General features: G+C 47.8%; 1 protein-coding gene across 1 annotated transcript in view; it reads right to left on the bottom strand.

The window, feature by feature from the left end:
• DOCK4 (dedicator of cytokinesis 4) overlaps positions 1–26,105 on the bottom strand; it is a gene marked incomplete at its 3' end in the record, with an annotated part of 102,802 nt that overhangs the window by 23,623 nt on the left and 53,074 nt on the right. Inside the window, exons 26-37 of the mRNA XM_015559687.1 lie at positions 25,046–25,144; positions 21,512–21,606; positions 20,569–20,644; positions 18,478–18,578; positions 17,993–18,051; positions 14,831–14,979; positions 13,093–13,178; positions 7,763–7,789; positions 7,521–7,616; positions 6,712–6,772; positions 2,382–2,475; positions 230–378 (exon numbers count right to left, since the gene is read on the bottom strand). Of these exons, the coding sequence (XP_015415173.1) occupies positions 230–378; positions 2,382–2,475; positions 6,712–6,772; positions 7,521–7,616; positions 7,763–7,789; positions 13,093–13,178; positions 14,831–14,979; positions 17,993–18,051; positions 18,478–18,578; positions 20,569–20,644; positions 21,512–21,606; positions 25,046–25,144 (1,092 nt within the window). The remainder of the gene's footprint in view (positions 1–229; positions 379–2,381; positions 2,476–6,711; positions 6,773–7,520; positions 7,617–7,762; positions 7,790–13,092; positions 13,179–14,830; positions 14,980–17,992; positions 18,052–18,477; positions 18,579–20,568; positions 20,645–21,511; positions 21,607–25,045; positions 25,145–26,105) is intronic.

Raw genomic sequence — 26,105 nt, 5'->3', positions numbered from 1 at the left:
CCCTCCCCCTCCCTTCCTTTCTGAAATCAATAAAAAGGTATTTTGTTAAAAAGTCTTTCCTGCTGTTAGGAGGATCATTGGGGCTTTAAGCATGGAGACAGCATGTAACTAACGTGTCCGTTGTTAAGTCTTTAGGAAGCTGGAAATGACACGCACCCCAACCGGAGGAGGTGGCACCCCTGAGCAGGATGAAGGGAGAGGCACCAGCGCCGCTGCCCGGGCCGCTCACCTTGCCCCTGTCGAAGTTCTGGATGATGGCCAGGTGCAGGTGCTCCTTGCGCTGCCACTCCGTCTGCGTGGGGTAGCTCAGGAACTCGCGCAGCGGCCGGTCCGACCACTCCAGCAGCTCGTCGTACAGCAGGAGGGTGTAGGCGGCCTCTGCAAGGCAGCGGGGAGCGAAGTCCAGATGGGCCCCGCAGCCGCCCCTCGAGGGGGGCCAGCTCGTGACAAAGAGGGGACAACACTACTTTCTGAATTTCATGATATTCCAGAAAAGTGCCGGAATGTAAGAATAGATACAATGGCAGGTTAGTGAATGCTGACTTTCTCATCAGAGATTTGCATGTCATTGTTTGGTTCCCTGTATTCATTCATTCATGCATGCATTCATTCATTCACAGAATCCTACAGAGAAGTTCTCCATCCGTTTCACTTTCTCCAGGAACTCACAGAAACGAAGACAGAAGGGAGAGGGGTAAAATGTTATAGGGGAAATACAAAAGAAAAAAAAAGAAAATGTTACAGGGAAAAGGACTTTGGGTAACATAAAAACTACAAACAAATTACAGAGTTTTTCCCTCTCCAAAATATACCCAGCTAGATCTGGGCTGTGTTTAGACAGCCAGAATAGAGCTGCTATACATCTGCAGGGACTGCCCTCCGTTGCTTCTCTCGCTTCTTTTTTTATGGGCTTTAAGTACAGCAAGCCTACCGGGTTTTTTCCCACAGATACAGAAACTAGGTTGAGCATTTCTCTCAAAATCTGGCGACCAGCTACTTAAAAATGACCATTTAAACTCCCAGGCAACATGATCGGCTAAGAAACCAAAATTCTCAGCATGTCTGTGGGGCCATCACTGTACGTAGATGGAGTACATACGACAGCTACCACATAAAGTGGGGAAGACAAAGGGACCTCTACGGCTGTAAACTTTCCACATTTAACTTGAGGTGATGAAATACTAACTCTGAGTAGACTGAAAAGTTAGGGATACATTTTGTAACACCCAAAACAACCTCGAAAAAAAGATGCTAAGAAATATAGTTAAAAAGCCAGCATACAAATTAAAATGAAATACCAAAAATACATAAATAAATCCAATCTATACTAATAAAGGGTAATATGCTAATTAGGGCAGATGTCTTCTGGACGTCCATCCAGACAAAGCCACAGTGGCTGTGAGGCCTGGGGCTCAGGCAGCCGTGGACTCATGGCAGCCGTGGGTTCAGATAGCCATGGACTCATGGCAGCCATGGGCTCAGGCAGCTGTGAGCCCCGGTGGTTGCGAGACCCTGGGCTCAGGCCTCGCAGCTGCTGCAGCCAGCAGTGGCAGCAGCAGCAGGGTGATGGGGGCGGCGCCTTCCCTTGATCAGCCCGGTCGCCTCCCGCAGAGGGAGGCCAGACTGCGGCTTAGGCTGGGGGCCAAGGCACAGGTGGTTAGGGGTGATCAGGACAGCAGGGGAGCAAGTTAGGGGCAAATAGGCCAGCAGGGGTGCAAGGTAGGGGCAATCAGGCTGGCAGCCAGAGGGGTTAGGGGCAATCAGGCAGGCAGGCAGGTGAGTGGCTAGGAGCCAGCAGTCCCAGATTGCGAGATGGGGATCGGGCCTAACCCGGTAGTCAGACATCCCCTGAGGGGTCCCAGATTTGAGAGGGTGCAGGCTGGGCTGAGGAACCCAACCCCCCCCCCCCTGCACAAATTTCATGCACTGGGCCTCTAGTTTAAAATAAATTTCCATTATTAAAAAATAGGTGGTTCTTGCCGAAACCAGTTTGGCTTAATGGATAGAGCGTCGGCCTGCGGACTGAAAGGTCCCAGGTTCGATTCCGGTCAAGGGCATGTACCTGGGTTGTGGGCACATCCCCAGTAGGAGATGTGCAGGAGGCAGCTGGTCAATGTTTCTCTACCATCGAAGTTTCTAACTCTCTATCTCTCTACCTTCCTCTCTGTGAAAAATCAATAAAATATATTAAAAAAAAATAGGTGGTTCTTTATCTGATATGGAGGCTGGGACACAGAGAACAAAAGACAATCAATTATATAAGAAATAAATTTCAATTTTAAAGCAGAAATGCTTGAGCCCTAATTCCAAAAAGGAGAGGACTTACCGTGTCTCACACACCAGGGTCCACCCTCCCCGGCCGGAGCCCAAGACAGAATTACCTGTGAAGTTCTGTGCCTTGAGGTGCAAGTCGTAGAGTTTGTGGATGTAGCGGATGTACATCTCTTCCTTGTTCAGTTCCGTCTTATAAAAGTTCTGGAGGAAAAAAAGTACAGTGTGGAGAGTTGCTCAACAGTCAGGCCAGCAAACACCTGCCTTTTACTCTGCTGACGTGTCATGAAATTGAACCAAAGGAATGGATTGTTCGTATGAATGTCTTTCACATTGTAGTACGGAGGCCCAAGGGCATGTTTTCATTCAACACCGGCTGTGCCAGCAGGACCTAGCGCCTGGAAGTGCTGGAAGTGTCTGTGGTGTTATCACCACTGACGCACATAGCCTTAGTGATTATAATTTTTTTGTTAGTTTTGCTGCCAATGGACAGTCAGCCTATTCAACTAAAGTCATGAAATAGGTAACAGATTAACCTGTTTATTGAAGTTAATTAGTGATATCCAAAGGCGTTTCAAGTTTCAAGCACACGTTTACTCGAAGGAAAAATAAGACACATCGGTAAGGCTGAGTCAAAACAACGCAAATGCAATTTTCCTTCCGAAGATCGTGCGAAGGTGGGAAAGAAAGGCTCTTTGTTGTTGGGGTGTTATGAGAGCTCCTTTGTGCTGGAGTTTAAATCTTTCCATAAATGGATTGATAACAAGGTATTTTGTTTCAAATTATTATTATGGAGACAAGCTTATTGAAAATATTCATATAAAAAGTAGCTTGATCTTCCTAAATTTCCCCAACACTTTCTAATGTTATCAGAGACTCAACTCGAAGGTAACCTGGGCTCATGCTCTTGGCATTTAAAGGTGCATCACCACCCTGGCTGGTTATATCAGTGGATAGAGCTCCAGCCCTTGGACTGAAGGCTCACGGGTTTGATTCCACTCAAGGGCATGCATCTCGGTTACAGGCTCCATCCCCGGCCCTGGTCAGGGCGCATGCAGGAGGCAACCAATCGATGTCTCTCTCTCACATTGATGTTTCTGTCTCTCTACCCTCCCTTCCACTGTCTCTAAAAATCAACAGGAAAAAATATCCTCCTGTGAGGATTAACCAAAAATAAATGAATGAATGAATGTATGAATGAATGAATGCAGGTACATTATCAGCATCCACCTCTGGTCCTTCACGTGAGCAAGGTCCCTTCCTCCCTGAACGGGGCACACAGAGCACAGGACGTCCGTTCCAGCAGAAGCGCAGCACGGTGAGACTCAGACGCGCTCTTTCCAAAGGGGCCCTTGGATGTGACGTCCCGGCTACAGCACTGGGACGCCTGTCATGGTGGGTCCTGGTTTCGGATGATGAGGAGTAAGGAAAGTGGGTGGCGATGGGAACACATCTGATGACTTGAACAAGTGACAGGTTTTTCCACGGGGGACAGGCCACGGACTCGCCACGTGTTTGGAGCTGATTCGTTAGAGAGGGCTTTGGTAACGGGCTGAACTAGCTAATGTGTCTCGTGATACTGAACTTGAGCTTGAAGCCTAAGGGCCATCTGCCCATGCCCGTCCTGAATACCACCTCCCAGGAGTCCATTCTTCACTGTGAGGGCTCTCCTATCCTTCAGACATGGACATGTAATTGAATGACATTTTTTCCAATTTGTATCATTATCCTCTCCCTTTTCTTCTCCTGTAGATCTTGGCATTCTTTTTTTTAAATATATTTTTGTTGATTTTAGAGAGGAAGGGAGAGGGAGATAGAAACATCAATGATGAGAGAGGATCACTGATCGGCTGCCTCCTGCACATCCCACACTGGGGATTGAGTCCACAACCCAAGCACAGGGACTCGAACTGTGACCTCCTGGTTCACAGGTTGATACTCAACCACTGAGCTAGGCTGGTCGGGAAATCTTGGCATTCTTTAAACAACCACGTAAATAACGCCATTCACAGCTCCCATTATAACTCAAATCATTTTAATTAGCAAGCAGTGTTGTAGCATCAACACACGTCTAACCTCCCACAGCAGGTTTTACGTTACTAAAGGACGATTTGCTCTAATAGCTATCTGGTAAGAAACGGCTTTCTTTGAGAACAAAAATAAGACTCACTCTGGAAATGAGTAGTTCTTTAAAAAAACAGAATGATCTCTCCCATCAGCAGAGGAGAATATGCACATATGTCTGGGGAAACGGGTGACACTGAGAACAAAACAATAATTACATTTCCCAGCATGAGTCATGACAAGGATTATGCACTTGCACGGCGAACACTCCAGCTAACGCTGGCAGCGTGAAGGGAGCCAGAGCTCTCCTGAGACCGTCTGGAGCGGATCTTCCCCGAGGGGAGAGTCATCGCCGAGAGGGAGTGAGCGGGTGAACAGAACCATTTGCCGCTACAAAAACATCAAGAAGGTTCCAGATGGAGTATGAGCTAGAACGATTCACTTCCACGTCACAGGTTTTGCTCCTTTAATAAGAAGTATTCTTGCCCGGCCCATGTGGTTCAGTGGTTGAGCATCAATCTATGGACCAGGAGATCATGGTTCAATTCTGGGTCAGGGCACATGCCCAGGATGTGGGCTCGATCCCCAGTAGGGGCGTGCAGGAGGCAGCCAGTCAATGATCCTCCTCATCATTGATGTTTCTATTTCTCCCTCTCCCATCCGATCTAAAATCAATAAATATATATTTAAAAACAAAACTGAACTCAATACAACAAGACTGGAGCCAATGAACAGACAAGACAGAATCAGAGGGGGCAGTACATGCCTCCCAGGCAGAGCCCTATGCAGAGCAGCAAACTCGAGAGAGAGAGAGAGAGAGAGAGAGAGAGAGAGGAGGAATATGTGCTCAGAACAGATGGTGTGGTTTCATTTATTTCTTTTTAAAAAAATATATTTTTTATTGATTTCAGAGAGGAAGGGAGAGGGAGAGAAAGAAACATCAATAATGAGAGAGAATCATTGATTGGCTGCCTCCTGAATACCCAACACTGGGGACTGAGCTGCAATCTGGCATGTGCCCTGACTGGGAATCAAACCATGACCTCCTGGTTCACAGGTTTATGCTCAAGCACTGAGCCATACCGGCCAGGCTCATTTTTCTTTAAAATAAGGCAAAGAAGCCAAGACACTCACCAATTTAGAAATGGAAACAGTCACATGGTCCCCTATTTCAAATGTGATTAAGGGGAATGATCAAAACCATGAATTTACCCTTTTTGATCACTGAACAATGCTTGTCTACGTGAACAATCATTTTTTTGCCCTGTGGTGAGAACATCACTCAATTTAATCGTTACTTATGAGATGGTTTAATATAAATGTGGTTTTCCCAGGGCAGTTCCAGTTTTGCCTGTTATCCTTACATGATATTTACTTTTACTCTCAAAAATATCCTGTTGGGCCTGGCCGGTGTGGCTCAGTGGTTGAGCGTCGACCCATGAACCAGGAGGTCACAGTTTGATTCCTGGTCAGGACACATGACCGAGTTGGGGGGCTCGATCCCCAGAAGCAGGTGTGCAGGAGGCATCCAATTAGTGATTCTCATCATTGATGTTTCTCCCTCTCTCCCTCTCTCCCTTCCTCTCTGAAATCAATTTTTTTTTAAATGTCCTGTTGGGAGGGTAAGTTATGTAATCATCCTACTTATAACACAAGCCTTAACCATGGTGGCACCATACATTTAATTTGCAAAGAAGCTAGAAAGTGAAAATTGGCTTAACAGAAAAGAGTCATTTGGTCGCAAAAGAAGAGATCACTAATATCTATTACGATGGAAAGGAACTGTCTAAACAGAAATACAAAGTCCTAGGGGATGCTGCTTGTTTCTAGAGAGCGACAAAGGATGACGGAGCCCGTTGAGCCACAGGGGACAGATGGCTCCCACTGGGATCTCCAGGCTCCGCCTCCAGGCCCCAGGGCCACCATGGGTGCATCTGCAATGCTGGAGCGGGTAATTTCCTGGGATATAATTCAACCTGAAGCTTGATAGGCCTCTTTCATTTTATTTTTTAAATATATTTTTTATTGATTTCAGAGAGAGAGGGAGGGAGGGAGGGAGGGAGAGAGAGAGAGAAACATCAATGATGAGAATCATAGATCGGCTGCCACCTGCACGCCCCACACTGGAGATGGGGCCCCCAGCCCGGGCCTGTGCCCTGACCGGGAATCGAACTGTGACCACCTGGTTCATAGGTCAATGCTCAACCACTGAGCCACGCTGGTGGGACTCGCCAGGCCTCCTTTAGATACACTTCTAAACTCTTCTAAGAAATATCAGATAAAAAAACACTGGATCGAAACCAAACAAAACAGTATTTCTGTAAAACAACAAACGTTAGGCTGTGAGGAGGAAAGGGGAGTGGGTGGGTCACTAACCAGAAGGCTCACTGTGCAGCCGATCTTTTTGCCATCCACCTCTCCCACTTTCATGCAGTCCCTGAAAACAGAGAACAACAGTCAGAACCCAGAGCTTCCTTCCCCGAAGCACACACACACTGATCTTTCAGGGAAGAGGCAGAAGGCTCAGGGACTGCAGCCACTGCCCCCAGGCAACTGTCCCAGGATCTCAGGTGAGGGGTGACAGACTCCAGAGCCTCCGGTGGGCAGCCCTCCCTCTCAGTGGGCGGGGCCTCAGGGGCAGGCGAAGGTATGGTATTATACACCTCTAATGTGGGCGGAAACGGGAGGGTAAGCCTGGCCATCAACAATGACAACGAAGGTTCATTCTTGAAATAAAACAAAAACACCATGCGTTCAAGTGGAGCAAACTGCCTGACCAGTTTAGATCATTTAAATATTAAAAATAAAACGCTGTCTATGGAAGCAGCATGGTTGTCTAATTATCCAACACTCCATCTTCACCCCGAAACGGGTGGATCTGCTTACTGGCTCTAATGGGTGAGTCCAGATAAAAACAAACAAAACCAAAACCCCTTTACTAACGGGGCTCTGAGAACCCTCGCATCCACTGAAACTTGGAAAGCACTGCCGACCAAAACAAAACAGAAAGAGGGGCGACACAAGAAACGTCCTGAGCCAGCAGTGCACAGCCGTTATCTCAGGCGTCAGGTTCACGGCTGTGGATCTGTAGGGGAGGGGGGAGGAGCTCAGGGGTGTGGGGACTGTCCTCGACTCTGAGTCCCTAACCATGGCGCAGCACACCTGGGAAATGGCACCCAACTCACCTGTAATCCAACAACCTCTCCATCAGACGAGTCACCGTGGCGATCAAGGAGACCCCACTCTCCCTCCATGTTTCCCGCTCGATTTTCTTCAGCAGACTGGAAAAGAGAGGGCCCCGGGCATTTTCAACATTTATTTTTATCGGTCACCATGACGACCATTTTACTTTCATCAGCACCTTCAATCTCTTAGCAACCACACAGCAACATCTTACAAGGAGCACAATTTGCAAACAATGTCTTACCTAGGATAGGGACCAAAGAGTGGAATTCTAATCCCGGAAGCATTGACAAAGCAAATGGATGTTTAGATTCTCCGAGTCGAAAGACAACCCATGCACAGCATCCCAGTTTCACACAGGCAAGCCCCGAGCAGCTCACACACGCTTTCTCCCGGCCTCTCCCTCCCGAGAGCAGGCTGCACCCCCCCCACAGCCCAGGACAGTGTGGCCAGCGGGGACAGCCCGCCCTCACTGTATTCCCGGGAACCCGGCTCCCTACCTCTCCGTGGAGCGCATCCTCACCCGAGCAGCTCTACCAGTGCAATGCCCCAGGAAACCCTCGCACAGACAGAGTGACGTGTGGCGTTTTTTTCCTTTCGCTTAGCATTTGCCCACTCAATACATATTGTACTGTCTGGTGCATGCAGGCAACAGCTTCATACATTGCGTCACTAATCACAGGGGACTTTCCATGGGCTGGTTACAGTGGGCAGGTGGCAGGTGCCACACCACTGCCTCCTGCCTGCTCCCCTAGCCTCCAGCACCTTGGGGCAGAGGCGCTGTCTAAACACAACATAGTAAGTCACAGCAATGAGCGCCTATTTTACTCATTCCCGCTGCTCCTAGGGCAGTGGTTCTCAACCTGTGGGTCGCGACCCCTTTGGCGGTCGAACGACCCTTTCACAGGGGTCTCCTAAGACCATCCTGCATATCAGGTATTTACATGACGATTCATAACAGTAGCCACATGACAGTTATGAAGTAGCAATGAAAATAACTGTATGGTTGGGTCACAACATGAGGAACTGTATTTAAAGGGCCATTAGGTTGAGAACCACTGTCCTAGGGTGAAGCAGACACTGGCAGAGGCTGTAGGGCTGAATCTGTCCCTGTGGTAAAAGGTGGACCTTGAGCAGGACCCGTGAAGACACCTCCCTGCCCCTCTGGATGGAATAATCATCATTTCTGTCTAAAATCCTGTGTCTCATCCTGGTTTCAGAAATAACCTAGAAAGCACTTCTTACAAGTACCACCTAAGCCTGCTGTCTACTGTGCTTAGTGGAAAAAGAAGCAGTAAAGAAAAAAGCTATTTTGGGGGGGTCTGTGGCTATGGTCTCTCCCTTCTCCCCACTTCCAGCTATTGCCTCCCAGTGTCCAACCTCTGTCTTGTCTCCGCATCTGTTGCCTACACCTTCCTGATCATTTTGGTTTTCAGGTTTATTCTGAGCTGTTTCCTAGATTGTGATTGGGGTGGGGAGGGGGGGGAGCATATGAAAGGACGGGCTCGCCCTGACTGATCCCTCAGTTTCACTAAGATATGTTTTCTTTACCGAGCCGACGTGGCTCAGTGGTTGAGTGTCAACCTATGAACCAGGAGGTCACAGTTCGATTCCTGGTCAGGGCACATACCCAGGTTGCAGGCTTGACCCCCAGTGTGGGCTGTAGGAGGCAACCAATCAATGATTCTCTCCCATCTATCGTTCTCTCCCTCTCCCTTCCTCTCTGAAATCAATAAAAACCTTTTTTTAAAAAAAGTGTTTTCTTTTCAAAACAAAAACAATCCCTGAATAGCACTATTTCAGGCTTCAATGCCAAAGTGGAAGTGAGCCTAGTGCTGACATGGGCACTGCCTGCCCACGCCCTGCGGGTGCAGCAGCAGCCTCCCCGGTGCCAGCCCACACCTCACAGACTCCAGGGGCCGGGAGACAAAGGGCTCAGGTACACGAGCTAAAAATACAGGAGATTTCTTTCCCTTTGCACAGCCTCCCGGTGCAGTAAGACATCGGAGCTACACGCCCTCCTGCGAGAAGAGGCAGAGCTCTGCAGAGCACGCCTCCTCGGAGAGCCCAGCACCCAAAGGCGGGGGCTGAGACTAGAACCCAACTTAGGGGCTTTGGCAGCCAGGCTGGTTCTTAGTGTCCAAGTTCCCCCTGCGATTTTACCTGACAGGAGACTCAGGGGAAGAGGAGGCATTTTTTTAAAAATATTTCTGTTGATTTCAGAGAGGAAGGGAGAGGGGGAGAGGGAGAGGTCTATGTTCAACCACTGAGCCACGCGGCTGGGCAAGAGGAGGCATCTCACCTGGTTCACAGTCATGCCCGTGCACCGTGCTGAGGACACAAACTCGTCTAAGGGCAGCACAGGTGACGGGTTATTGCCAACAGACAAGCAATGAGACGCCACAGAGCGGGGCTGCAGAATCCCACGACCCTGTCGGAGAGCTCTGTGCTCAGCGGCTTGGACACATGAGGGAACGTGGGGGAGGGAACGCCCGCTCTGTCGGAACAGGACTGGGCTGAGGCCATCATGCGCACCTAAAACACCTGTGCCCGCGCCTGCTGTTCATCCGCAGAAAAGGGTCACACACCTGACGTGTGTGTAAGAGCTAATCCTGTCTCCAAAGTACAACTTAGTGTGTGAGCACCAATACAGGTCTCCGACCGCATTACCCGAGCAGCATACGATAAAGCAGTGACTGCGGGACAAGCTGAGGTGGGAGTTACACCTTCTGGAAAGCTCCCCGAGGACCCCCAAGGCTGGGAGCACCCTGTGTGTTCCCACAGCGTCCCAGCCCTCAGCGAGTCCTGTCCCAGGAGGTGCTCAATCGGGCACCATGACGCCTCAGGGCAGCCAGGGGGGGCCTCGCGTGGTTCTGATGCCCTGTTCTGACCCATCCCCTGGGGTCTATGACCCGCAATGTCAGCATCTTAAGAGTAATAAATCCTGACTCTTATTTCAGGGAGGTGCAGTCTGGGTAAATAAAGATGCTGCTGGGATTAGAGAAAGATGACAGGTTCCTGGGAGGGTGTCATACAAATGGAAAGTCTCATTTTGACACCACTTTAGCAAGTGCTGCCTTTTCAGAAGGGAGTGACCTGCCTTCAGTTTCTGAACTTTTAAAAATATATATTTTTATTGATTTCAGAGGGAGGGAGGGAGAGGGAGAGAGAGAAACATCAACTAATTGGCTGCCTCCTGCCGCCTACCAGGGATCAAGCCTGCAACCCTGACATGTGCCCTGACCTGGGAACCGAACCCAGTGACCTCCTGGTTCATAGGTCAATGCTCAACCACTGAGGCACACCTGTCGGGCACTTTCTGAACAAATTTTAAGAAGTTTTAGACATGAAGTACAGAGAACAGATGAGATCATCCCATGACAACGTGTGTTCCTACTTCATAATGTGCGCAGTGACTCACTGTGACTACACTAATTCATTGTGATTTCTATGACCAAAAAGTGCATATTATTGTTACCCAAAATATAATTACATCTTCACTCTCTCTTCTGAGCCCAGGTAGTAATGATATGTAATTATCACTTTAGAATTTTATTTATTCCCAACATGCTTATCACAAAAGCACAAAAGAAAAATATTTGTGGTAACATTTCCAGTAATGTGTTATAAGTCAACAAAAGAATAAAAATTTCCATTGAATGGATCAGGAACTTGCAACGGTCCTAATTACCGATGCTTAATATTTTAATTATTGGTTTCATTTCTATGCCAGGGCATATCTGCTATTTCAAAATCACATTTATATACAAGCAACCCAAAATGCCACTATCAGGCCTTTACCGAAGTCAGGAAGAAGCACCTTAGAGCCAGGTGCATGTTTATTACTCGTGCGAATTTCTTATAAAAATTAATCACAAAGCCCAAGGGACTCATCACAGTGAGTGCTTTCTCATTTTAGTGCTTTATTTGAACCAAGGACTCGTCACCGAAGCGAGAGCCGTGCTCAAAAGCAATTTGTGCTGTTGAACGAGGTTTTAATCAGCTCTGCGCTCCACTCCAGCTGTCAGCAGGCCCACACTCGGTGCCCGGGAGAGGAGGCGGGCGTGGGGAGGAATTACTGCAAGTGCCAGGTTAATGACAGCGTCGGAGGGAAACGGTGCTGTTCGGGACCCAGGACAAAGAGCGCGCTTTGTCACCGCCACCGCCACCACCACCAGGAACCGGCACACCCTTTCTCCACTTGTCCTCTCAACATAATTTTTTTTAAAGCTCGGAGAATGATTCTGAATCAGGCAAGTTGAAATCTATCAGTCACTAATGATAGTTTTCAAACCCCTATATTTTCCTTTCCTTTCCTTTTTTTTTTTTGGTTAATCCTCACCCAAGGATATTTTTCCATTGATTTTGAATCAGCTCTGTACTTCAGGACTTGTCCCTTACACCAAGATTCCGGCTTGGCATTCTCTCCTAACGTATCTTCCCAATGGGCCACCTTTTGCAACACACAGGAAGGAGGGCTCAAATTTCAATTCTTATTTATTTTTCTTGTTGTTAATCCTCACCTGAGGATATTTTTCCATTGATCTTTTAAAGAGAGTGGAAGAAAGAGGGAAAGGCAGAGAGACACATAGATTGGTTGCCTCCTGCATGCCCCCCTCCACCACCACCACCACCACCATCCCACCCCACCAAGGCCCAGGCTGGGGAGGAACCTGCAACCAAGGTGCGTACCCTTGACCAGAACCAAACCCAGGACGCTTCAGTCTACAGGCCGATGCTCTATCCACTGAACCACACCGGCCAGGGCTCCTCTATACTAGTATGTTCATACATCGGGGCTCTACATCTGAGAGCATGACATGAACGACAGAATTTATATTTGGCTCTCAGTATTAAAGCATGATGCTTCCTTTTCGGGGATACCTACACACTCAGGAGTACCCTAGGTTTGAAAAGGACTAAGACCCTTAGAAAGCTGGAGAGAAAACCAGGGCCAGAGTTAAATTCCTGAACATGCTTAGGTGTCCTCTCGGGCCCCCTCACAGTGGAGGAGGACCTGACCAAGCCGTTCATCCGGGGACTGTGCTCACATCTATTGAGGACAACCTCAGAGCCCCTCTATCCTCCGTGTGAATCCCTGCAGAAAGGACTTGCTTCTGTGACGTTCCGATGGAAACATTTAGGAAGCAGCTGCAATGCTGAGGGGATGGAGCCTGGGAACAGGTGAAGGTGCATATCCCAGCAGCCGAGCAGCAGGGGCTGCGGTTTTGGGGAGCGCTGAGGCCCAACAATAATCACACCACTTTGGGGGGCTCCTCCACTCTTCACCCTATTTAAACTTTAAGCATTACCCTCCAGCCCTGGTTCTCACGTCATTAGGCAGGAAAAGAGCGAGATCCGTTGTGGAACACGTGACCTGAGCTAGTTAGAGATTAAAATGAGACGACATGTTCAATCAGTGATATAAACCCCATCTTCCAGAGTCAGGCCATGGCCTGAGCTCCTCCCGCCACACCGGCCGGCACGCCCGCGTGGCCACACTGTCTGCGGCTCTCGGCTGCCTAAGGTGACACGGGATCCCCGGCAGGACCAGTGGAAACGACCACTACTCACATACTGTTGAAGAGCTCCCGGTAGGTTTCGTCCCCTTTGCCTTCCGACATCAGGCTGTCCAGTTTGTCAATGAGCTTGGCTTCCACCTGCAACACACGCAACGGTGCTCTCTCTCCGCTCCCCTGGGCAAGGGGCTCTTCTCGGCAAATGGAAGCAAAGCTATGTGCCCAAGAGGAAAAGTAATGGTCCGATCGGATCGTGTGGAAGTGACAAGATCGGCTGGGTTAAGAGGAGACAGAATCCTAAGGGGCTCATGCAGATGGAGCATCGGGACTTACATGCCCCGCGGGGCTGCTCTGGCTGCTGCCAGAACCTCTCCATGTCGATTCCAACACAAATACTTGCAGCCCAGCTTCAACACTGGAGCCCTTTTCTAGGAGCTATAAACACTGGCAAGGCTCATTTCTTTTCTCTCTTTTTCAAAAAAATCACTATACATATATAGAAACATTCATTTATATCTTTGTGTTTTCTATCTATTTTCTTTCTCAAAACAGGATGAGGTTGCACGAATCTTTGCTGAAAGTGAGAAGTTGGCCCGTCCATGGACAGATGGCAGATCCTATAGAAATCCTCCAAGTCAGCACTAAGTAGAGAGAGAGGGAGAGAGGGAGAGAGGGAGAGAGGGAGAGAGGGAGAGAGGAGAGAGAACGAACACATATTTCCTAAAAACCGTGGTCCAAACCCTCCTATGCTCCAGCATGGAAACCCTGCAAGGCTGCCACCGGGAAGGCGGACAGTGGCCCCAGCCAGCAGGAGACAGAAGATGAAACACCCTGGCTGCCGGAGACGGGAACAGCGGGGCTGGAGAATGCTGTCTGCCTGGGTGGCAGGTCTAAGCCCAATGGGTCCTCTAAATCACACTGAATCAGGGGATAAAGGCAAAAAGGCCTAAGAGTGGGTCCCCCAACACGATTTTTAAATAGCTTCTCATTCACCTATTCACTTCCTTGAAAATAAATGCAGATATTGACTCGGGTGAGAGGCCACGCTTTTGGGGACAGGGCGCTTCGACAGAGGCCCTCAGCTTGCTGGTGGAGCTGACGGAGGTTTTTGTCGGGTTTGAGAAAGGCATGAAGCGAGGATAAGTCCTCCCATCAGTGAGTGTATACAGGTGTGGACAGGTGAGTGTGTACAGGTGAGTACAGTGACTTTGTGAACAGGAAGTAGGCCCAGTATCTGCAACTTGAGGGCAGAAGCAACTGGTTTCTCATGCAATCTGGTTCTGCAATAAGAACCTGCATCTTTGCAAAACGGGACCAGACCTCTGAGAACCTACGTCTCTTTGGAAGAGCCTTTGCAAGAATTTCCACTGCTTTCCCCTTTAAAAGAATCCTCGATGCCTTGAGCAAAGAGCAATAACGCACACTGTGCATCAGATGCTCAAAGCTAAGCCATTCCCCAAATACACCATGCAGACCGCTGTGAGTGCAATGGTTTTAAGATTCATTAACCTTCTGAATCGCCCACGCTGCGTCCAACTGAGAGCAAAGAACGTCCCTGCCCGTCCTTAAACACAGACCTGGCAAATCACACAATTTTTTAGCTGAAAGGATATGAAATGGTTTTTTCAGGGCTTTCCAGACGCTCAGGGGGATGTAAGACCAGCAAAGTGTCCATGGCCACCTGGCTGGGAGGGCGGCCAGGCTGGAATCTGCTCTGCCAATGGCTAATCGGGTATTCATTTCCCAGCTCCAAGTGAACAGGAGGCCTCCCCCAGGCAGAGGGCACAGCCTACCTGCTTGAAGTTGCCACTCCGCCTCTGCTCCCAGTCCATCATGTCGTGGAAAATCGGAATCATGACGTTCCGCAGGTCAGGCTGTGGTATCAAGGTCACCTCCAGGAAGGGGCCGATCAGGGCAGGGATGAAATGAAGCTTGTGCTCCCCTAAGGCAATGAAATGTTTGCATTTCGGTATATTTAGAAAATTAATACTGTAACATTTGTTTAAAACTATGGCAAGTATAGTCATCTCAATGACAACTGTCTCCCCAAGCAAGGAAATATTTCCCTAAGCACATATGTAAACAGTAAGTTGCAATGTGTTGGTATTTCTCCATTGTTATTAAAAACGAGAGAATTCATTTTTTCAGTTAAAAAAGGCCATAAGGCACAATGAAAAGTTACAGAAGTCATCAGGAATTGGCGATATATGCTACTCAACACTCACACATTGGAATTTTTACGCTGCATTAAAAACGAGGTGGAAAGACGACACGGGGAAAGTTATTCCACAGAATTAACAGAAAAAGTAAGGCAGGTTACTGTACGGACAGGCACGTCTTTCATTTAAAACAACAACAACACATGTGCTAGAAGAGAACACGGTATCCCCAAAGGTTATCCACAGTGTGGAGGCGGGGGGCCACCCCAGGGGATGGCAGCCCTTCCCGTGGCACCTGCAGCCACAAAAGCAGAGGCTTCCCCAACACCCAGTGGAGGTGCCCGTGTCGGATCTCACCCACCATCTCCCCTCTTTCCATTCTTTCCTCCCCATTCCCTTTCCCCTGACACACCCTCCTAAGGTCCACAGACATCTACACTCGCTGTTTGCACCTGGATTTGTGTGGGCCCAGGCTCGGTTCCTTCTACTACAAAAAATAGAAGAAATTAAGGGGGAGGTAACGGGACTCCAAAATGGGCAGGTAACTCCCAGCAGCACGGTTGTGTGTGTCTTCGACCTCATGACAGAAGATGGAAGGGAGAAGGGGAGATGCGGGCAAACTACCCTCTTCCGTGCTCAGCGCCCCGCCCCGCCCCGGCCCCGTGGGTTTGAAGTGATGCTCCCCCCGGGAGGGGGCGCTGCAGGGCGCAGGGGCCGGCTGCTCCCACAGCGGCCACAGCGGCCACGAGATGGGGGGCTTGCAAACGCGAAGGAAGGGCTGCCTTCTGTTTCGTGAGAGCGTCAGTTCAGCTAAAACCAGGAGGAAAGCCGCGTCCCGGGCGGGACGATGGAGGCCGAAGGGGGGAGGGGTCCCCGCAGTGCAGCAGGAAGGCGTGGCCTGGGGGGGGGCGTGTTCCACAGAACAGTGAGTCCCGGGGCGCAGGGATGCAGCTGCCAGGAGTCATTTCTGGGCACCTCCCCGGGCGGCTGGGGAGCAAGAGCGACGGCCTTGTAACTAGGACAGGGCTCAGGGACTCAGGGGCGGGAGGCGGCTGTCCCGGTGCCATGGCTGCTGCGTCATTTCCCCAGAGCGGAGTCCTGGCTTCGCGGGGACTCCCCGGCGGCAGGTGAACTTCCGGACCAGGAAGTTCATGACCAACAGACGGCTTCAGCGGAAGCAAATGGTCACTGATGTCCTTCACTGGGAGGGCAACAGTGCCCAAGAAGAAATTCGGGAAGAACTGGCCAAAACGTGTGAGACCACACCTGACGTCATCTTTGTGTTTGGATGCAGAACCCACTTGGGTGGCGGCTTTGGCATGATTTACGATTCCTTGGATTACGCAAAGAAAAATGAACCCAACCAGACCCGCAAGACATGGCCTATAGGAGAAGAAGACCTCAAGAAAACAGAGAAAGGAACGCAAGAACAGAATGAAGACAGCCAGGGGACTGCAAAGGCCAGTGTTGGTGCTGGCAAGGGGAAGGAGTAAAGATTCTTCGGTGACTTTATCTGTGGGGGTGGTGCAGATTTTTCATGAGGATTAATAAACTACACACTTTAAAGAAAAAGAAAGACAGCACAGAGGAGAAACACTGATGGTGCACGCAGTGACATCTGTAGGGAGACTCAGGTGCCCGCTGAACTGAGCAAGCCAGGGTTCCTGCGCCACCTGCGCAGGTCTCCTGGTGTGGACCAAGGCTGCCGTGGAAATAACCATGCACCGCGATGCTACGATTTATCCCGGAGGGACAACGGCCATGTTTCTAACCTGGTACCCAAACGACCCTGCCCCAGCCCTCTCACCGCAGCGTGGACAAGAGCCTAAATAAACAGCCACAAGAGCTCGGTGCTCAATTACCTATACAACGGGGCTTCCTCAAATGGCTCTGCATGTTTGAGAACTATACGTGTCCCGGTCAAAAATCACTCTGTGACATGAAAGGAAGTCAAAGGATGATGCTTCTATTTTCACGTACAGAAAACACACCCTGCCATCGCCACGCTGTGCTCAGAGGAGCCCCAGAGCAAGGATACCTTCAGGTCACCGCACATTCGATTCAAATAGGTTCATCCCTTCAACAAACCACAAGGAGGAACCACGCAGTGGTAGTGAATGGACACTATACAGGTGTGTAGTTAACATAAATAAGTAACATTCCAAATTAAATAGTAAATAATAGAAACCCTCTGCCAAGGAGATTTTGGAACAGTCTATTTTCCAAATATTCTTTTTTCTATGTAACCAAACCCGTGCCATCAATTTGCTGGAATACTGCACTCTGCTGTGATTGGCTAACAAAATTAGCTAATGGTTTCCTAGCAACTGCAGATGCCTTCACATCATTTGACTATACTCTTCATGATATAGGTCAATGGTTTCAAATTTTTTAAAGAGTAGTGATGCTCAAGTCTATTTCCATGAAGTTTAATCTAAATTTGGTAGGATTCGGAGTCCTAGAAATTTCGAGGTGTTACAGTTCCAAATTCCAAAAGGTTCTTAACACACTGCTAAAGTTGTATGTATTACTGGAGTGAGCTGGATTATAAAATTTATCACTCCATAATAATGAAACCCATGAAGATGAGGTGACTTTTTTCAAGCAGACAGCAATTTAAAGAATTAGTTGTAACCCTAACCAATGCCAACGTGTCATTACTTTGTATAGATACCTTCACTGATTTAGACACTTGGTTTCAAATCCTGTCCTTGGTAAATTGCCCTCTTTACTCAGACAGTGAAAAGTGCGGTGCTGAGCTGTGAAATGCCCGTGGCTTCTCTTTTCATCACTTACCCAGGTTTTGCCACATGCTGAAGATCTCACAGCCCATTGTCACCCGCATGTCGCCATACCTGAAACAGAACAAAAACCAGACCTGACACAGGGCCTCTGGAACAAAGACTGATCTGTGTCTCCAGGATACGATCAGTCTGAGTTAAAAGTCAGTATGTGTTTAATGAAAGATTTCAATGTGCATGTCTTGATGCCTCTAATTCAAATCTTCATATAAATCTTTAATAAAACAGATTTGCTTCATAATGTTCACTTTGGTAGTAATTTTGAATCCTGAAAGACTGAGGACAAATAAGATAGTTTAAATAAGTTCAAAATATTGAAATTCCCAGAAAAGACTGCTCCTTGTCCTCTTGGTCATCACCTCTCCATTGTAATTTCCGGCATGAACATCTGATCTATGAATCGTTTGAACTAAACACCCTTTAAAAGGCACCGCACTTGCTATGCCTCATGCTCCCATCTGATTACACACCGGTACTTACTTTTCTAATACCTTTTTCTTTTTGGAAGGTGTGAACATCTCCAACTGCAGACACAGCTGGTTTATAAAAATGACCGCGAGGAAGAAGTACGAATCCCAGATCTGAAACAAAAATTAAAGATTTATTTATTATCCTGTCACAGAAATGTTTACAGGGGAAGTGAGATGATACGTGGAGAGGTAAATGGAGAGGGTATGGCTGATATCATCAGACGGTCCTGAGTTGATAACAGTAGAAGCTGGTTATGGGTACACGGGAGTTCCTTATGCTGCACTCCCTACTTTTACATATGCTTTAAATGCCCTACAATAAAGAAGCAAACTAAATAAATACTCTCTTTTTCTATATTGCTTCCATGTGGTGTCACAGGTGTCAGGAGCTCTCTGGTATATTTAAATGGAATATATTTCGTTTCTCTTATAACTGTGTGTCTCTAAGGAGGCTGAGGTATGAGAAGAATCATTTTATTCCTGTGCGAATTCCTTTTTGGAACTCCTTTCAATGTAGAACTCAAAAGGATGCATACACTTCTTTGGAAATGCTAATTGCTTTAAATTCAGACAGTATATGAAAATTCCCTGCCCAGACAAATCTTTTGATTCAACGTTTTCTTATCCCCAAAACAACATCAGAGAGAGAGATCAGAATAAAATTGCTGACAATAAACTTAACCAAAAAGATAAGATATAATGAAAGAAACTACTTCTCTATTGATACCAAGTAAAATTAAAAAGGGTTAATATCTTTCATATATAAAGAGTTCTCACAATTAAAAAGTATGATAGAACCCCCACAAAATAATGAACAAAGGTCACAAAATATGGATTTTAGTCAATAACTAATAACTATTAAGAAATTCAAATTAGAGCAAAAAGAAATTACCTCATCAAATTGTCAAAAAAAAAAAAGTCTCCCAGTGTTGGTGTAGATATAGATAATCAAATGGGTGGTACAACCTTTAACTCAGCAATTCCACTTTAAACATTTATTCAAAGAAATAATTGGGGACATATGCCAAGTTTTATTTTGTAAGGATGTACATAAAAAAGAATAATTTATAGGAACAAAATTAGAAGCAACCAAAGTATTAAAAAGTGGAGCTTTGATTATGAAATTTTGACAGGTTAATTATTATAAAGGCTGATATAAGGTCTGATATAAAGAAATATTACGCAACTATTAAAATTCCATTGGTCTTATTATATATGTGGTTTTTTTTTATATTTTCTAGTTAACCAATAAGGACATTTTATTAAATGTTTAATGTGAAAGATGTTATTTAAAAAATAATAAGAAATAAAGATGCCCCAAAGCATAGACATCCTGAAGGAGAGACAGCACAGCCCCGCCCACCTCTTCACCATTTCCTGTTTGCCCCTGAAAAAGTAGGTCAAGAACTCTTATTAGAGACCCAGGCACATCACAGATGCAGAGTTCTGCCTTAGAGAACTTTACTAATCATTTTTTTTCCTTTGCATTAATTTATTCTAAAAAAATGGGATTACTTTGTAAGCGTTTTCTTCATATAAACTCTATCTTAAGATAGGTCTTAAAAACATTATGTTCTAAGGCCCCTTAGTCATGCATGAGGGTCACAAAGAGAAGAAAAGAGTTAAAAATTATGGTAACGAGCCCAGCCAACATGACTCAGTGGTTGAGCATCGACCTCTGAACCAGGAGGTCACAGTTTGATTCCTGGTCAGGGCACATGCCTGGGTTGTGGGCTCAATCCCCAGTGTGGGGCATGCATGAGGCAGCTAATCGATGATTCTCTCTCATCACTGATTGTTTTCTCTCTCCCTCTCTTCCTCTCTGAAGTCAATAAAACAAATACTTTTTTTAAATTCTGGTTATGACACAGCACTGTCTCCTCTTAGGCACTGGGATTCCACCCGGCGGGTAAGCACCATACAGCCCTGACTTGCTCACACATACAATGAAAACTCTTGTCGGTGGCCTGAGGTGAATTTGAAGTAGCCAGAATAAATTGACTTTCCTATGATTAAGAGAAAACAAACACATGAGGCCATTTCCTTGAGTGCCAGGTGAAACCTTTACCCCAAGTGGAATAGTTATGCGCGTAATACTTACCTTATAATCGAAGTTTTCATTTAAGAAGTTCTTACGAAGTGCATCTGACAGGTAGAGAACCGTTGTGATGATCACGCTAGGGATCAAAGTAACAAAGAGAAAGTTAGGAACTCCGCACCAATGCAGAAGAATACTATACAGCTGTACAAGAAAAAGAAAAGGGAAAATAAAACAGAAAAAATGAGGGGCTTTGCATATACCACTGGGACGATGGCCAGGACTGTGAAGGAAAGAGCCATGTACAGAAGAACACCCATGTTCTGCCTCCTGCGAGGCTCGGACTTAGGGACCCTGGTGCAGGGACCGTGGAAGTAACTAAACTAACAGGTGGTTTCCCAGGCTGGGCAGGGGATAAACAAGGAGGGGGTGGGGCTTCTCAGGGCATCATCTATCTGTTCTATTGGCTGATTTTTAAAAAATACATTTTTATTCATTTCAGAGAGGAAGGGAGAGGGAGAGAGGAACAGAAACATCAATGAGAATCACAGATCGGGTGCCTCCGATTTGACTTTGAACCACGGTAATGTACCACCTGTTTAAAACAAGCAGTAGTGGTTTTTTAAAAGCAGTGAGAGAAGGTAATTCAACGGCAGAGGAAAAGGACCCCAGGACTTGGCAGCTTTGAGCTTGGCATCAAACAAAAAACATCTTGTTGCCCTCCGCTCTAACCCTGGATGATGAGCTTCAAGTATCATCAATATAGAAGTCGTACTAGCCTGGCCGGTGTGGCTCAGTGGTTGAGCACTGACCTATGAACCAGGAGGTCACTGGTTTGATTCCTGATATGGGGCACATATCTAGGTTGTGGGCTCAACCCCCAGTGTGGGCGTGCAGAAGGCAACTGATCAATGATTCTCTCTCATCATTGATGTTTCTCTCTCTCTCTCCCTTCCTCTCTCTCTAAAAAGATAATAAAAATTTTTTTTTAAAAAAAAGGTCTTACTTGTTAGCCACCAGGCGCATCACAGTCCAGTCCTTGGGGAACATCTCGGGCCGTATCAATATTCGGAACACAGTGAATATCTGCAGCAGGAAGTCCTTGGGCGAGGAAGAAACAGACCATCTCACTGAGTTAACTGGTTACTGTAATGCACACGCATGTACACACACGTGTGCGGGCACACACACACAATGGTGTGAGTGGACCCAGCGGCCCATGCTTTGCAGCTAGGGTACTGCAGAAACACTCCCCTCTTGTGTAAAATTTATTTTCCAATTACAATGGCCTGTGCAGGCATTCCTCCCAGAGATGTCAGGCCGGAGGGCGACGGCATTTCTGGAGATGTTTTTCCACAGGTCACCTGGAGACATGCCGTTCTCAGAGGCGGCGATACCTCCCCTGCACACCTTCTCAGGTAGGCCAGGCGGCCATAGCACACGGTCACACACCGCATGGGGGGAAGAAACGTAGCTGGCCCGGCTCAGAAAGAGATGGGTGCAGTCTAGCTTCGATTTAGATTCATTAACTGACCCTTAAAGAATTTCTGTTGTAACCTGAAGGGCTACTAGGAAAATATCTCTAACAATTTGACTGAAGGCAACAGTATGGTGTTGCCGAAAATGTAAAACCAACAACCACAACCCCAAACACAAAAGTTTTATTTGTCAAACCCAGTAACACATTATGTTACACATGTAAGCTGCTTGAATATAAGATTGTGGTTGTCACTCAAATCGTCAGAAGGCAGAAAGGCAGACTCTTCAAAACGAAGAAACATGGTTTCTGGTACGCACGTGTGTGTGTACGTGTGTGCATGTGTGTACATGTGTGTATACATGTGTACGTGTGTGTGTGTGTGTGTGTAACACACTCCGACAGCTCTGCTCAAGCTCGGAAATATTTAGACAAGAATTTATTTCAGCTTCTTTGGCACCAACCCATACATTGAGAACAGGTTTGATTCCAGTCAAGGGCACGTATCTCGATTGTGAGCTCGATCCCCACCCCCACAGCCCTGGTCAGGGCACATGAGGGAGGCAACTAATCGATATGTCTCTCTCACATCGATGTTTCTCTCTTTCTGCCTCTCCTCCTCCCTTCTACTCTCTCTAAAAATTCAACAAAAAACTATCCTCAGGTGAGGATTCACAAATAAACAAAACAAAAGGGAGATCCCGATGAATTAAAACGTACACAGGTGGTTTGTTAGGAACAGACAATGTCTGTCTGGGGCGAGGAGTTTGAAAGCGGCCGAGGAACTGTGGAGAGAAGGCAGACTGAGGACAGAGAAGACCTGCTGAGACCCGGGGCTCTGTCCTGCAGGTAACGTAGAGTCCTCAAGGCTTAAAGCTGGAGTGAGGCTTAATCAGATAGGATTTTTAAAAAATATATTTTTGTTGATTTCAGAGAGGAAGGGAGAGGGAGAGAGAGAAACATCCATGAGGAGAGAGAATTACTGATGGGCTGCCTCCTGCACACCCCACACTGGGGATTGAGCTCACAACCTGGGCCTGGGCCCTGACTGGGAATCGAACCGTGACCTCCTGATTTCATAGGTCGACGCTCAACCACGGAGCCACGCCAGCCCGGCAGATAGGGTTTTTGAGCCAGTACACAAAGCACAATGAAAGGTTACAACGTCCTACGTAACTTCCGGAACGGGTATAACCAACCTCACGCCTTAAAGGCCGCCCCACAGTTCTGCATGGAAAGTCATAATCCACAGAGCACAGGACCCTCACTGCGCTCCTCCCACATAAAATGCCAGGGACGCGGATGAATGTCGGCCCGCAGGAGAAGGTGGGTGTACAATAAACCATTACTGACGACAGAGGAAGGAAAAAACCCTAATCACTTCTTACTTTTTGCTTTTGTCCATGTCTAAAATAACGCCGTGTCCCAGAGAAGGGAAGAATTAACAAGGCCGAGAGGCAGCCGCTGGCCCTGCGCCCATGCACTCTGCGACACTGTGCCTCACGCCACGCGCCCACAGCTTGCGCGGGCCACGGAGGAGAAAAGGCAGGACTTTGCTGCCCTTAATAACTCTGGGGATTTAAAAGACTGAACTGTGACGGCCAGACTTCCTCAGTGAAGAATGGCTCCTCCACATCTGCTGGAAGCTAATCACTGCAGCATCATCCCCCTTTTCAACCACAAGGTGGCCCTCTGTGTGCAGAGGTCCAGCGCTTCTCACCCACTGAAATCCTAAACTCGAGAGGAGTGTAAGCATGAGAAACATGGGGGCTCGGGCTGGAGTATGAACGTGCCCATCACCCGCCCGCTCGAGTCTACATCTGCCCGAGCCTACTCTTCGCTTCCTCGGACTCAGCTGCCGGCCGCTCGGAGTGGCTGACGGGTTCTTCTGAGACCAGACGACCTCCTCCAGGCCGTTCAGAGTCAGAGATACGTGACCCTTACGCACTGCCTATGTTTTTAAAAATGTACAAGTGCCCCCCAAGGCCCCGGGAAGGCTTCCAGTCATGTACCGTCAGGGCGACTGTCCCTACCGGCCTAGACTTCTCCCCCCGCAGTTCAGAACCTTCCCATTACGAAGCTGTTGGTAATGTCTGGGTCCCCAGAGGAAAACTGGAGGGATGGCGAGAAATAAAAGCAATAAAAGGACAGGCGACAGGTCCTTCCTCCCACTGAGGACAATCAACTTCCAAGCTCTCAGGGAACGCCAGGAAGGAAGCAGCGGAGTGGCCTAACTCTCGGCCAAGACCAGATATTTAGAAACATCAGTATTTTTTATTGCACGTCAGCGTGTCAGACGAGCACAGCGTATGGCTTCGGCTACAGGCTGGCTGAGAATACCAGCTCAACTCTGCCGCCCGCGTCAGCACAGCAGCCGGAATCCACATGGGTTTCAGAGGGAAGGAACCGGCCAACATCTCAGTAAGCCCTATCTCCCCTGAGGGCGATATTCCCAAGGCCACTGAACTAGGGTTAGTCTCCTTAGCTCTGTTACTCTGTTTCTGGCCTGTTGCAGGCTGATGACAGGTGTTTTCTTTCTTTCTTTTTTAAATATATTTTATTGATTTTTTACAGAGAGGAAGGGAGAGGGATAGAGAGTTAGAAACATCGATGAGAGAGAAACATAGATCAGCTGCCTCCTGCACACTCCCCACCCCAGTGTGCCCACAACCAAGGTACATGCCCTTGACTGGAATCAAACCTGGAGCCCTTGAGTCCACAGGCCGATGCTCTATCCACTGAGCCAAACCAGCTAGGGCTATAGGTGTTTTCAATGCTACCTTCTTGTCCAAGTTAAGAGTTAACTACTTTTCATGAGCACAGAAACTTTACAGCAAGCATGTCAAACTCACAGCCAGCGGGCCGCATGCCGGCCGCGAGCTTGACATACTTGCCTGACACAGCCAACACGGGTGAGCAGATGCGTGGACAAAGCGGAGAAAAGGCAGCTGAAAGTTTAATGGAAAGTAGTAAAGCAACTGTCAGGGGGCTGTCCGGACAACGTTGAAGAAGAGCGAGAGAAGTTAAGAAGGGACATTAAAAAACTTTTTAGCTGTCACTCACCCTCAGTTCCTCCTTTGTACTGAAACTGTCAAGAAGCTGTTGATAATGCCTGTCTGTCATTTGTCGTAACAGGGACAGGAGACAAGCAACAAACTCCCCCTAATTAAAACACAAACAGACAAACATGTTTTTCAATAAGACGTAGATACATCAGTGACTTGCTTTAAACTACTCTAAAATAGAACATTTTTTTTTTAAAAACCACTACGGCCTAAACTCCCTCTATGAAGTCTTATTACTCTAAATTCACCATCATGTCACAGTCAAAGTCTCTCCCCGGAGAACCATTTCCTTGTTGTACATGAATTTCTAAATTCAGAGTGGAATTCCTCACTGGGGTGAAGGCTTCTCACCAGGGAAGTAACTGCACACATGCAAGGAGGCGTGGCAATGAGACCCCTAACCGTTTATTCAGCAGTTACTACGCCTTCATTCATTACGCCATCAATGCTATGAGGTAGGCAGTAAAATACGTATTTAAAGAAAAAAGATGGCCTGGCCAGCGTGGCTCAGTGGTTGAGCATCGACCTATGAACCAGGAGGTCACCGTTCAATTCCCAGTCAGGGCACAGGCCCGGTTGTGGGCTCGGTCCCCAGTAGGGGCCGTGCAGGAGGCAGCTGATCAATGATTCTCTCTCATCATGGATGTTCCTATCTCTAGCTCCCTCTCGCTTCCTCTCTGAAATCAATAAAAACATATTTTTAAAAAATTAAGAAGGATGGTACAGTTTGTTCTTCCACCAACTGTTCTTTGAACTTTACAAAGCTCTCTCGGGCTGGAGAAAACAACACCCTAGTAACAGGTTCCCTTTCCAATGTCTAACCGCGCGGGGGGCAGCTTCCACGCAGTAACACGCGTGGCCATCGGTCCACACCCTCCATCCCGGGCCTCGGGACCCTCGCGGTTACAAATGCTGCTCCCTTGGCAGGTGATTTTGCCCGGCTCGTGGGCACGCGGGGACCCGGCTGAGCACAGGCCCGTCTGCCACACTCTGCTGTGCTCGTCTGAAGCTCTCGGGCTCGACACCCCAGGCCAGAGCCCAGATTCCCGCACCCACCC

This window comes from Myotis davidii, unplaced genomic scaffold, assembly GCF_000327345.1.
Source record: "Myotis davidii unplaced genomic scaffold, ASM32734v1 scaffold573, whole genome shotgun sequence".
NCBI lineage: Eukaryota > Metazoa > Chordata > Mammalia > Chiroptera > Vespertilionidae > Myotis > Myotis davidii.
Note: the sequence above shows the minus strand (reverse complement) of the source record. Positions and strands in the feature narration are given on the sequence as shown.